The 13,517-nt window shown below is 42.3% G+C and overlaps 1 protein-coding gene across 2 annotated transcripts in view; it reads right to left on the bottom strand.

Moving 5' to 3' along the window:
- Window positions 1-13,517, bottom strand: part of SLC2A9 (solute carrier family 2 member 9) — a 180,547-nt gene that overhangs the window by 110,779 nt on the left and 56,251 nt on the right. For both annotated transcript variants that reach the window (XM_050947776.1, XM_050947775.1), the window contains exon 6: window positions 2,810-2,942. In XM_050947776.1, coding sequence (XP_050803733.1) covers window positions 2,810-2,942 — 133 coding nt within the window. The remainder of the gene's footprint in view (window positions 1-2,809; window positions 2,943-13,517) is intronic.

Genomic DNA, 13,517 nt, shown 5'->3' with positions numbered 1-13,517 from the left:
ATAAGCCTCAAAAGCTCTGCTGTACCCTATCCCAGTAAAAAAATGAGGTCCTTGGGGCACCTTAGAGACTAACAAATTTATGTGGGCATAAGCCTTCGTGGGCTTGAATCCACTTCATCAGATACATGAAGTAAAAGATACAGGAGCACATATAAATACATGAAAGGAGGTGGGGGGCTTCACATCTGATTGGAGTGGGTTCTAGCCCACAAAAGCTTATGCCCAAATAAATTTGTTAGTCTCTAAGGTGCCACAAGGACTCATTTTTTTTGCTGATACAGAACAACATGGCTACCATTGAATCCTATCCCAGTAGTGTCCCTGAGAGAAGGCTCAGCCGAACCAGGGTATGGCCTATAGATTCGGGGTTAATTCCCAGCCAGAGGCAGCTCAAGGATGGAACTAACAGATGGAATTTGATCAGGTGCAGTGGAGCCTGTTTAAAGTCAGCACCTGGGTATCTCTCAGGATGTAGTGTTAACACAGACCCATGCACCACTTAACTCCACAAAATAAGACTAAAGTGGCACATAGCTCTTGTGCTCACCCACTACACAGGGATGAATTATAGCTTCAGGAGGTTGTGCTAACTAGAAACCAAGCCAGGGAGATGTGCAGAAACATAGGAGTTGTCCTATTTGGTTTGCACTTTTTGTTTGTATTAATAGTATTTATTTATTGTGTGCTTATTGTTTATTAAACTGCATGGAAGGAAATGGAGAGAGAGACTTTTGCCCAGGTAAGAGAAGTGTGGATTAAAACAAAACACCTATAATAAAACCTAGAACTATTCTAAGTATTTACAAAACACACATACCACAACCACAAAACACTCGGCTGCATGTACCTATCTCCCCCTGGAGAAAGGATGAGAGAGATTATGAACCCACATAACAGATGTTAGTTATGTCACTTAATGCACTACTGGAAGGTACTCAGACACTAAAGCGACACGGGTGGTATAAGAAAACATGCAGAATGGAACAGAATATAGAATAGTATTCATGCCAGAAACAATAAAGTTCCTAAATTTATTATAAATGAATTACTATAACCTGTACAATATGCTGATCTCCATCTAGTGTTATGGTTCATTAATTCCAAGTGTGCTGATTTGTTCTGAGAGTTTGACCCAGACAAAAGGAATGCAAAAATGCACTTGAAGACATTTCACAAATGATCAAATATCTGACAGCCACAAAACCGCAGTCCTGAGCTGAAAGACTGGGATTCTTCCCTCAGACATATCAAAATTATGACATGTCTCAAAATTCTGCCTTTACCATGGAAAAAGGTTTAAAAAAATGTACTGTGAGATAATTAAGTCTTTAAGTAATGGATTAATTTATGATGTAAAAGCATACACATAACAGCTTTGTTTGGTACAATTTTCATAGTCATCTGTGGTATTTTTAAATGAATTGGTACTGCTGGAAAAAGATAACACTAGTACATGAATCATTTTAAAATCCAACCTTTTTAATGTAATTAGGAGAGTTACCACAACACCCCCGCAACAGCTCACAAGATTCTTTGGCAGATCTCATTCAGAACTTATCTCTTGCTTTAAAATTCTCCATAGACCCACTCCAGCCTACTTCAAAGACCCTGGCCAAGACTTTCAAAACCAAGAGTCTAAAGTGAGGCACCTATGTCAATATTTAGACACCTACCAAGTGACTTGATTTTCAAGAAGTGGTGAGTACCTCACAGCTTTGACAGATATAGGTGGTCCCTGTGACACTGATTCAGTTCAATTATTTAGGAGTTTAAATGAGAATTTAGGAGTACAACTTTAGGCACTTGGGCTTGACGATCTTGCTCCTTTTCTCCAATCTTTCCTTCATCTTCTTGGCTCACTTAGCATCCACCTCCTTCCTTGTCCCTGTCACTCAATCTAACTACTGTTAGTAGGCAGGCCTTCTGCAGCTCTTTCCCGTTGGAAAAGCATTTTCTGCGTCATTGAATCTCCAATTTATTTTCAAATCTCAGCTAAGAATTATCCACTAACAGGAAATAACGTACATTTCCTTCAGTCCCTGCAGATTCCACAGAGTCTGTGAGCCCCTTCTATTTGTCAAGTGCTTCTACCTTAGGCTAGGACAGATGTTGTACATACTTGTATATGCCATCCTAGCTATGCTGTAACCATATGTTGGATTTTCAAATTGATCTGTCCAGCTAATAGTAATTTTAAGAGGGAAATAAGATTATTATTAATCTTAGCATTGATCTGGCCCAAAGTTGGGTACATCTCTTCTGATCATGGACAGTTTTGTTTATGTGCCAATGAGGACCATGATTTTGGAGTTGCAGCTGGATAATTCCAGGAAGTAGTAAGAGGGTACTGAAGCTTTTCATCTTTAAATAAATATGGCCTTGATTTGTAGTAGACCTGCCATCTAGCAGCTATATAATTACATAAATGTATAGATTCAATCCAGCTACTACTGGACAAAAACCTGGATCCCTTTTTGGCAGTGTTGGTTGAGAGCCTAGGCAGTGAACAGTCATCGAGAATGAACTTCCTTCCACTCCTAAAGATAAATCCTGCCAGGTAAAGGGTGAGACAGGGCAATGTGGGAACACTTCCACCACTATTGTCCATGCTGTTCCTGTTCTGTGGATAATTAGAGGTCTTCAGTTACCAATCAAGTCAGCAGCTATTTCACTTACACAAAAAATGGTGAAGGGCAAAAAACTAATAAGCTTTTAGGCTACAGAAAGCATGATGTTCAAAATTACTTGCCAGCGAGCATCCCTTTAATAAAAATGTTTATACTAGTGGCAAATGATTAATACCCTGTACCTTTTTCTGCTCCACTTTTGTCATTCTTTTCAAGTAGGAGGTAGTGAGGACTTTCAGGGAGGAAGGGCAGAATCCCAACTTGGATCAGTGAAGGAACAACAATCACTCCAAATAAGTAGGGCCAGCGAGATTCCTACAAACAGATGCAAACACGACATTTAGTAAGGTTTTCCTTTAGTGAAGCCAAGATGAAAAATAGCTTTGAGAAGCAAGCTGTGCCTTTTGAGATAACTTTATGAAATGGACATTGTAATATTTCTTCCATTTCAGTTTACCCAGTGATTTGAGCACAGTCTCTGTGTGTGGGGAGAAGAGGAGGGGGGGAAAAAGAGGAAGAGGGAATATAAAAAAATCAACTGAGCATCCGTGAAACAGAAGAGTTGGGAGGGGAGCTGGGGAAAGGCTTGGGATAGGTTAAATATATGGCATGCTTTTGCTTTCCTTTAATATTACAAACCACAACCAAAATGACTCAATATTAACCAAGTAAAACTGGCCACAATGAAACCCAACCACCATATCACTTGTCAGCTTTAGGAAGCAGTATAGTATTACAGTGGTTAGATAGTTACAGATGGCTGCTCATGGCATCTTAGTCCTATCTACTTGTTTAAAAATCATTCAGATTGGCTACAACACATTCAACATCTCACAGAAATCACAAAAATTATGTTTAGGAAAAATTCAACTTCTCCAATGCATTTTCTTTATTTCTAGTAATCAGAGCATGGGGCTCAGAATGGGGTACTTCTTACTTCAATTTAGACACTGGACTCAATCTCAATCTCTGTGCCATGTGTAAAATCAAGATAATACTATAGCAAATTGGTGGGTGACCAGAATTTCATGGTTGCCACTACGCTGCACACCATGACGATTCCGAACTTCATTGGCCCTAGGAGTGCACCTTAGATCCTCCTGCTTCAAAACACCAAGATGCTCATTGAGTTCAGTGAGGTCCAGATTTCACCCTCCTAAACCTCTACTATTTTAGCTAAAAGGAAATTTTGCCTTAGCAGTATTGGCTCTCCATTTATAGTTGAGCAGTTCTAATTCCATCCAGTAGAGGGTACATAAACACAATTCCTCATAATCCTTACCCTTCTCTTCACTTACCTTGGAGCAGGGGTCCCCAACCCGGTGCCCGGCCATGGCACCCACCGGGGCGTTTAAGTGCGCCTGCATACTGTCCGGCGGACGAGCATGCGCCGAAATGCCGCCGACAAGCTGCGTCATCCAGAGGCATAGCCGGAATTTCGGCAGCAAAGCCTACTGACATTGCCGCTTGTCAGTGGAATTTCAGCGGATGCTCATCTGCCGCCATAGTCTTCCGTGGCTCGTCGTCTGGCACCTGCCAGACGATAAAAGTGGGGACCACTGGGTCATGATCTGTCTATGTTCTATGAAATATTATTTATTATCATAGTTATCTAGCTCTAGCACAAGAGCACAGCACTAATAAGACAGTAGATTTTTGAATTATAGAAATACAGGATATTATTTACATATTTTTGCATTTAGAAAACATTATTTTCTAAAAGAAATGGTTCAAATGGTAGGAATACAGGATCACTATTCTCTCTCTCTTTGACCTAAAATTGTTAAAGGGAAAAAGGAAGTTATCAATAAAATAGCATTGCTCTCTGCAACTCAATAGAACCTGTTTTAATTTTTTTTCAGTCACTTCTTTGCTCTTTTTTTTAAAATACAGTAAAATGTGTAAGGGATTATATTTTTCTTTTTGCCTCTTTTTAAAACTGAGGGGGAAAAAACAGAGCAGCAAAGTAATTGAAAACCTTTTAATCTAACCCGCACTTCCAAGTTTATTTATAACTCATTGGCAGAGTGAATAAGAAATGTGCCTTAATTCTAACATTATGATTTTATTACATTTAAACAACATTATGCATGCATGACATTCACCAAGAGTTAGAAAAATGATCACATGCTTCTTTTATCTTGGACTTTCCCTAGTAATAAGGCTGGTAATTTCAGACTGTATTACATAAGCCATTATGAACTGACAGTCTGTGACTATTAAACATTGCAGCTATCAAAATATATTTGTTACAGTCAGTTATATTATTTTAAAGGCATTTTTACTGTAGTTTCAGTGGAATTCTTTAAAGATTACTTGACAGTAAACTATAAAACAGGAACAACATCACACAAAATGGAAGATTCCTCTATTACACTGCACTTGAAGAAACAAACTAAAAGATTATGAATAAAGAAATGTTTTCTTTCCATCGCCAGTCTAGGTATTTATTTGTGTAGGTACTTGTGTGACACTCATCACTGTAGTATCTGAGCACCTCCATGTTATCAATGGGGATCTCATTGCCACAGGAAATCACTGAAGCCAGGACCTTAGCAAGATTCAAAAAGGGATTGGGCATTTATATGGATAAGAAGAAGAATATTCAGAGTTACCATCTTTAATGTTAATAAACATTTCGGGGTAAAGACTATTAAATCTCATGCTTCAGGGATTAAGCCAATCTCTAACTATTAGAAACCAGGATGAGACTATGTGGAGGTCAGATTACCCCTCATCTGCCTATTGCATAGTTCCTCCACCTTCCGAAGCATCTGGTGCTGGCCACTGTCAAAGGCATGGCGTTGGACCAGGTGGATCTCAGGTCTGATCCAGTCTGGCAATTTTTATATTTCTATTTGAGCACCAATGCAAGGGCTGAATTGTATAAATTCATCTGAGGAAATGGGATGGGATAACTAGTAATAATGGAATGAAATTTAGCAAAGGAAAATGTACACTGGCCATTGGGGAGGGGGAAAGCCTAAGAATGAAATCTATCAGACTGCAATAATGTCAGAAGAAAAGTGTCCTATCAGTAGGATCACTTAAGCCTGGACATGACAAGGCATATGAGAAAACAATCTGCACAGGGACTGCTGTATGGAAGAGTCTTAAATTGGCAAGGAGCTAGACAAAATGGCCTAGAAAGCCTTCACACCTCTAATTTCTATCAATATAATCAGGAATTAATGCTGTTGTCCATAACATTTCCTAGAAATATAATTTTAAAAGAAAGTGGAAACCTTGCACACCAAACTCGGGTCCTCTGGGTTCAATATTAGACTCTTTCGGTACATCTACAATACGAAATTGATTCGAACTTATTCTATTTGAATTTTCAGAAGAGATTTTATATATTCGGTATTCTGTGTCCCCACTAAAGTGCATGAATTCGGCGGAGTGCATCCACAGTACTGAGGCTAGCATCGAATGATGGAGCGGTGCACTGTTGGAAGCTATCCCACAGTTCTCGCAGTCGCCGCTGCCCATTGGAATTATGGGTTAAGCTCTCAGTGTATGGTGAGACAAAAGCATCACTTGTTCCTCCCTCTATGAAAGCTACGGCAGACGCCATCCTGCCAGCAGACAGTGCAGTATAGTGCACCGCCTGTTTCCTGGTACTATGAATCCACCTTGCATGTCCTCTCGTCTTTCTATCTATTTTTTAATCTAACCATTTCCCATCTTTTTTTGGCTACCGTGAACCGAGCAGTACAGCTTCCACTGCAAACTCTGCTCTCCCGCTCTTGCATCGCTAGCTAATTTTTCCATGTTGTTTGTCCTGGGCTCACGTGCAAGCTACAGAAGGCAACGATTCCCCAACGTTTTTCGACCATCGTGAACTGAGCTGCACAGCTTCCACTACAAACTCTGTTCATGCTTCTGCCACACACTCTGCTCTCCCGCTCTTGCAGCTCTAACGAGCTTCCTGACTCTGTGGAAGCTACAGAAGACAACCATTTACCACCATTTAATCAGCCATCTTGAACCAAACAGCTCTCCTACGTTTCGCACTCTTTTCCCAGGATTACCCGTGCAGGCGCCATAGCGCGGTAAGCATGGAGCCCGCTCAGATCTCCACTGCAGTTTTGACCATTGTAAATACTTCGCGCATTATCCAGAAGTATGTGCAGTACCTGCAAAACCAGGTGAGGAAGCGATGACAGTGTGATTACTATACTACTGAGGACAATGACACAGACGTTCCTAGAAGCACGGCATGTGGCGATTGGGAGATCACGGTGGCATTGGGCCAGGTGCATACTGTGGAATGCTGATTCTGGGCCCGGGAACCAAGCACAGACTGGAGGAACTGCATAGTGTTGCAGGTCTGGTTTAATTCCTAGTGGCTGCGAAACTTTCGTATGCATAGGGCCATTTTCATGGAACTTTGTGACTTGCTGTCCCCTGCCCTGAAGTGCAAGATAGCAAAATGAGAGCAGCCCTCACAGTTGAGAAGTGAGTGGCAAGAGCCCTCTGGAAGCTTGCAATGCCCGGCAGCTACCCGTCAATCAGGAATCAGTTTGGAGTGGGCAAATCTACTGTAGTGGCTGCTGTGCTGCAAGTAGCCAATGCAATCATTGACCAGCTGCTATCAAGGGTAGTGACTCTGGGAAATGTGCAGATCATTGTGGATGGCTTTAATGCACTGGGGCTCCCTAACTGTGACAGGGCGATAGACGGAACGTATATCCCTATCTTGGCACCAGCACACCGTGGCGGCCAGTACATAAACCACAAGGGGTAATTTTCCACGGTGCTGCAAGCACTGGTGGATCACAAGGGACGTTTCACCGACATCAACGTGGGATGGCCAGGAAAGGCACATGACACTCACATCTTCAGGAACTCTGGTCTGTTTGAACAGCTGCACGAAGGGACTTACTTCCCAGACCAGAAAATAACTGTTGGAGATGTTGAAATTCCTATAGTTATTCTTGGGGACCCAGCCTACCCTTCAATGCCATGGCTCATGAAGCCATACACAGGCAGCCGGGACAGTAGTAAGCAGCAGTTCAACTATAGGCTGAGCAAGTGCAGAATGGTGGTAGAATGCACTTTGGGACGACTGAAAGCTCGCTGGTGCAGTTTACTGACTTGGTTAGATCTCAGCACAACCAATATTCCAATTTTAATTGCTGCTTGTTGTGTGCTCCACAATATCTGTGAGAGTAAGGGGGAGACATTTATGGTGGGGTGGGAGGTTGAGGCAACTTGCCTGGTGGCCAATTTTGCACAGCCAGAATACAGGGCGATTAGAAAAGCACAGCAGGGTGCGCTGCGCATCAGAGAAGCTTTGAAAGCCAGTTTCATAACTGGCCAGGGTACGGTGTGACAGTTGTGTTTGTTTCTCTTGAAGTTATCCACTGCCTATATATATGAAAGGAAAACTGTTCTGTACTATTTGTCACACAACACATTGAGAGGAATCAGAAGGTAGACTGGGGGGAAGGTATTGGGTTGGGGGGTGGAGGAGGAGGGAAGGACAAGTCCAGAAACCAAATCAAAAGTTCTCATATGTCAGCTTTCTGCTGCTTGGGCAATCCTCTGTGGTTGAGTGTGTGGGTCCCCGTAGCCTCCCCCTCGTGTTCTTGGGCATCTGGATGAGGAGGCTATGGAACTTGGGGAGGAGGGAGGGCGGTTACACGGTGCTGCAGCGGCAGTCTGTGGTCTTGCTGCCTTTCCTGCATTAGATCCACCATTCAGCGGGGCATGTCAGTTTGCTCCCCCATGAGCTTGACCATAGCATCCTGCCTGCTCTCATCATGTTCCTGTAATGCTTTACGGGATTCCGCAATTGTCAGGGTGCTAGACCCTATCAGTGCAGGAGGACTGCATGAGCTCAATGAACATGTCATCCCGAGTTCGTTTTTTCCACTTTCTAATCTGGACCAGCCTCTGGGAAGGAGTAGATAGGGGCCGCATTGAAACATCTGCACCCATGGGAGAAGAAAAAGAGAGGGTATTATTTTATAAGATACATTTCAGAGAACAACAGGGACACTTTGGTGTGAGTAAGCCATCACACATGGCCAGGCATCAGAATTCAGCTTGCAGGCAGTCTAGGGGCATGCGCGGTTCTGCTTCTTCTACATTCATTCCAATGCTTTCAAACAGCTGGGCCCCTTTCCCATAGCAAGCAATGCCTGGTGCGTTTGCCATACAATAGGAGGGCCTGCGGGCTCTCTGGGATGATCGCTTCACACAACACACCCCCGTGCCACCCCGATCACGTGGCTCCGATCAGGCTCTCACTCACCAGCAGTACCTTCTCCAGGGTCAAGGTCCAGGAGCCTGCCTTGCGAGTCGGGGGAGGCTATTGGCTTCAGTGTTAAGAATAGTTCCTGGGTGGGGGGGGGGGGGGACAATGGATTCCACACTTGCTGCCTGTGCACTGTCCTCTTTCTCATCATCCTCCAATGACTCTTCCTCCTCGCTCCGTGCAACTCCCCCCTTGCAGGTGTCCACGGACAGTGGTGGTAGTGGTGGTGTCACCCCCCATAACTGCATGCAGCTCATGGTAGAAGCAGAATGTATGGGGCTGTGACCCAGAGCGCTCGTTCACCTCCCTGGCTTTTTGGTATGCTTGCCTGAGCTCCTTGATTTTTGTACGACACTTGCTCTGTGTCCCCGGAGTAGCCTCTTTCCGGCATGGCCCTGGAGACTTTAGCATACATATTTGCGTTCCTTTTTTTGGAACACAGTTCTGCCATAATGGACTTGTCCCCCCAACATGCGAGGAAATCCAGTACCTCCCATTCGGACCATGCTGGAGCTCGTCCGCAAATCTGGGACTTCATGATCTCTTGTGATGGTGGACTCCGCATGGTCGCCTGGGATGGTGGACTGTGCTGATGGTCACTTGTGCTGATGGTGACCAAAAAGGAAATTAAATACAAAAGTTCCCGGGGCTTTTCCTGCCCACCTGGCTAGTGCACTGGAGTTGAGTGTGTTGTCCAGAGCGGTCACAAGGGAGCATTCTGTGATAGTTCCAGAGGCCAATAACGTCGAATTGTGTCCACAATACCTTTAACCCGGGATTGTGATCACGATTTAAGCGCTACTCCACTTGCCAAGGTGGAGTATAGAAATCGGATTAAAGAGCCTTTTAAATAAAAAAAAAATGGTTTGGTCGTGTGGACGGAATCTTTTTTTCTTTTTTTCAAACTAACTCGGCTAATTCCGAAATAACAGACTAGTGTAGACCAGGTCTTTGTCTACAAAAATATATGTAACATACTAACATTCAGTAAAGGAGAAAATCAGCAGCAAGAGTATAATGTATGTAGCTACCTAGGAGACATCATGAAAATTTAATGCCTTAGTGGATTTTCGATTTAATTTTTCTTCCATAATAATCTTTGAAAGTCATTGAAATTTGATCAGAACACTGAATTTTGCCATTATTTAACTCTAGAAGCAGATTGGGAACCCAGGGAAAAGTACTTCAAAAGAAGGGTTTCTGGGGAAGGCAGCTTATAGAAAATGTATCAAGGGAAATCTGGGTTTGCCTTTGAAGAAAGAATGGAAATATGTAGGAGTATGGTGAAAAAAGCAAGAAAACAGGATTAACATTAACTCAGAAAAGCAAAATGGCCTTTTAGTAGCTTTCTGTTCCTAAAATATCTTCTGTTCTAATTCTGTAATTAACGTTGGGATAACAATCTTAGCAGTGGTCTCTTTTTAAGATGATCATAAAGTATGGTTTCACTCTATCATTGGTGATTTCATTTAATTTCATTCATTCTAATTAGAGACTTGATCTTGAAAGGCGTTGAGCAGATTGCTCAGACTTCAGTAGGGCTACTTGAGCTCAAGCATATGTTTTCACAGGCTTTGTTGGATTGGAGCAGAGTCCTCAGCACCTTGCATCAGCAAGTACTCACTGCACCTCTCCAAGTACTTTGGAAATGATTTCTCCAGCAGAATCAGAGCCCACATCTTTCAACAAGAGCCCGTGGCCATTTTTCTACCTTTCTGAATGGAAAATTAGGTTTTCAACAAAACAAATTTTTTAGTGAAAAGTGGCTGCTTTCTGTGGAAATGTTGACCTTTTATCAAAAACTGAACACCGGTCCCTGCTCCCCCACTCCAAAAAATGTTTTGATTTGGATTGTTGTCTCCGTTGCTGTAGTTTGGGCGCCTCATGAGTGCATTCTCCTGTATGGGACAGGTTCCTCAGAAGGATAGCATCTCCCATAATGAACTGTGGCCATGGGTCTAGCAGGAGGAGAGACTGTGGTGCAACTGGAAAGACATAACCCAGGAACGGAGCCCAGCCCTTAGAGGAGAATGAGAACATGGGACACCCAAATAACAATTCTCTTGAGGCATAGTGTAGTGAGGCGGACGGGCCTCCCTCCTCCTGGGTGAGTGAGCGAGCGTTACACATAGCAGTGGCATTTCTGAATCAAAATTTTCAGGTTTGGGATTTTCCACTTAAAAGGTGGAAAAAAAGCATTTTCCTACAAGCTCTACTCTCAACTGTTCGTCTCTCAGTATTTTTCTGTAATAGGACTCCCCACTATGCATGCTGCAAGGCCCATTTTTTTCCCCCTCAAGCATTCAGGAAGAAAGGAATTTGAGGGGGAAGCTTTTTGTTTACATTAGAAGCATCAGGAGTTGCTAGCCATCTATGGCTAGCTCGACACTATGATCTAAAGATGGGATTCCCATGCCTATGTCCATATACTAGCGCAAGATCTCATCGAGCTAGCATGAGTAGATAGAGCAGTGAAGTACAGAGAGGAGCAGCAGCAGAGGCACAGCCAAGCCCTGCCGAGTACATACCCACCAGTTTTGGGCAGGTTTGTAGTCACCTTTACCGCTGCTACCAGTGCAACCACAGCTACACTGTTACTTATGCTTGTGCTAGCTCAATGAGAGCTAGCTTGAGGGTGTGTATATGAGCAGGTGAAATCACAACCCCTAGCCTGCAGTGTAGACGTAAACTGAGATGGAATGAGCAGTTGTCTATTTGTTTTATTGGATAATGAAATGAGATAGTCTCCTTTACATCAATTAAAATGGCTAAGAATACTAAGAACAAAAGAAGACACTACAAAGCAAACAGCTATTGTAACTGGCTGTTTTGCTTTGTGGGCGGCTAGAAGCAGATAGTTTCTTCATTTTTAATGGTCAAAAACTAGCCTTATTTCCATGACTTTCCAAAACATCGTAAAAGGTAAAATAGTAACATAAATTTTTTCTAAAGTTACATTTAGTCTGTGAAAGTGATATACAAAAATCTGACTCTTGATTAGTGCCTCAGATTTCCTGTACATTTTTTCCCACAGTGTCAAGGATACCGTGCAAAGGTGAAAAAAACCTAATTACTTTTGTAGATTTTTATTATTAATATTCTGCTGTTCTTCTAGAGTTCTTCTAGGAACTCTTATTGGCCTTTACTAAATCTATATTCCATAGCTTTTCAGTTTTTCACTTTTTTCTCCAAATAAGTCTTTTAAAACTATTATTGTGAAAAGCTATAACATGAGAATGAATTCAGTCCTTATAATAAATTTCAGGCCAGCACAATACAATAAAAATCTATTTTTACTGTACAAAACATTGATCTTCCTTTGTTTCTTTACCTTTTATTTACAAAAAGGAGAAACGGAAGACAGATACAGTCCTTATCTAAAGCAATAATAATAAAAGGTGCCCTCACCTTCTAACAACACATTTTAATGCACATCGACTTTATAGTTCATACGGATCTGCCAAGTCTACTGTTTTCCCCTGTAGGCTAAAGATTTTTGGCCCTTTCTACAAGGAAATTGAGCAATCTGTTATTTTCCTCTTGTGTATGTGTTAAAAAACACTCTTGGCATTAAGGACCTGTGAACCTTTCCATTGATTTCAATGGGCTTTGAGTCAGGCCCTAGAATACTTCAAATTCACATTCTCTTTCCATTCACTTGTCTCATGATTTACACTATCCAAATCCAGGCTCCTCGGACCAACTCAAAACATTCTCTCTCTCTCTCTCTCATTTTTTTGTTTGTTTTGGGGGTTTTTGTAAATGTCTTTATATCTCAAGTTTCTCACTTCATCCCAGTGAATTTCTTGAAACCACTTTGGAATTGTTCAAGTTCTTCTCTGGAACCAGAGAAAAAAATCAATTTTCACAAAACACCACAAAGAGGCCAGGTATTCTGGAAATCTCACTTTGCACGTGCTCAATAGAGATTTACTAGTTTGGCAGCAAAATTCTCTAAATATTCCATATGTACTGAGCATGCTCTAGTCCAGTGGTTCCCAAACTTGTTCCGCCGTTTGTGCAGGGAAAGCCCCTGGCGGGCCGGGCCGGTTTGGGTACCTGCCATGTCTGCAGGTTTGGCCGATTGCGGCTCCCGGAGGCTGCGGTTCGCTGCTCCAGCATATGCGCACGTGCACACACACGAAGGACTCACAGCACTAGAAATGGCTGGATTGCTCTTCACGTTATCATATTGACATTTAACAGTCTTTCAGCTATTGTATCTCAGCAAAGATTATGTTCTCCTTAGTCTCTACCTGCAGGCTGTGGCTGCCTGGGAACAATTCTTTATAGCTTTCCTTACTAAATTTAGAGTGTAGCATTAGTTACCAGGCAGCCTTTGAGTCTGAGTCAAGTACAAAGTCTTACGAAGGAGCGGTTTTAAACAATGATGCTTTGAGAAGCAATGTAGGCTAGTTTTTGGGACAGGTTATTGTGACTTCAACGATACAGAAAATTATAAAGTAGCCGGCTGTACAACATATTTCAGTGCATCTGAAGCAGCATTTAAAAGTATAAGAAATGGCAACCAGCAAAATACAAAAGGTTCATATGTAAAAGGTTTTAAAAACAATTATCTTCTACTTCTAATATCATGTCATTCTTTGGGGATTAGTAAAGAAGAT

The sequence above is a fragment of the Gopherus flavomarginatus genome, chromosome 3 (assembly GCF_025201925.1).
Source record: "Gopherus flavomarginatus isolate rGopFla2 chromosome 3, rGopFla2.mat.asm, whole genome shotgun sequence".
In the NCBI taxonomy this organism is placed as follows: Eukaryota; Metazoa; Chordata; order Testudines; family Testudinidae; genus Gopherus; species Gopherus flavomarginatus.
Note: the sequence above shows the minus strand (reverse complement) of the source record. Positions and strands in the feature narration are given on the sequence as shown.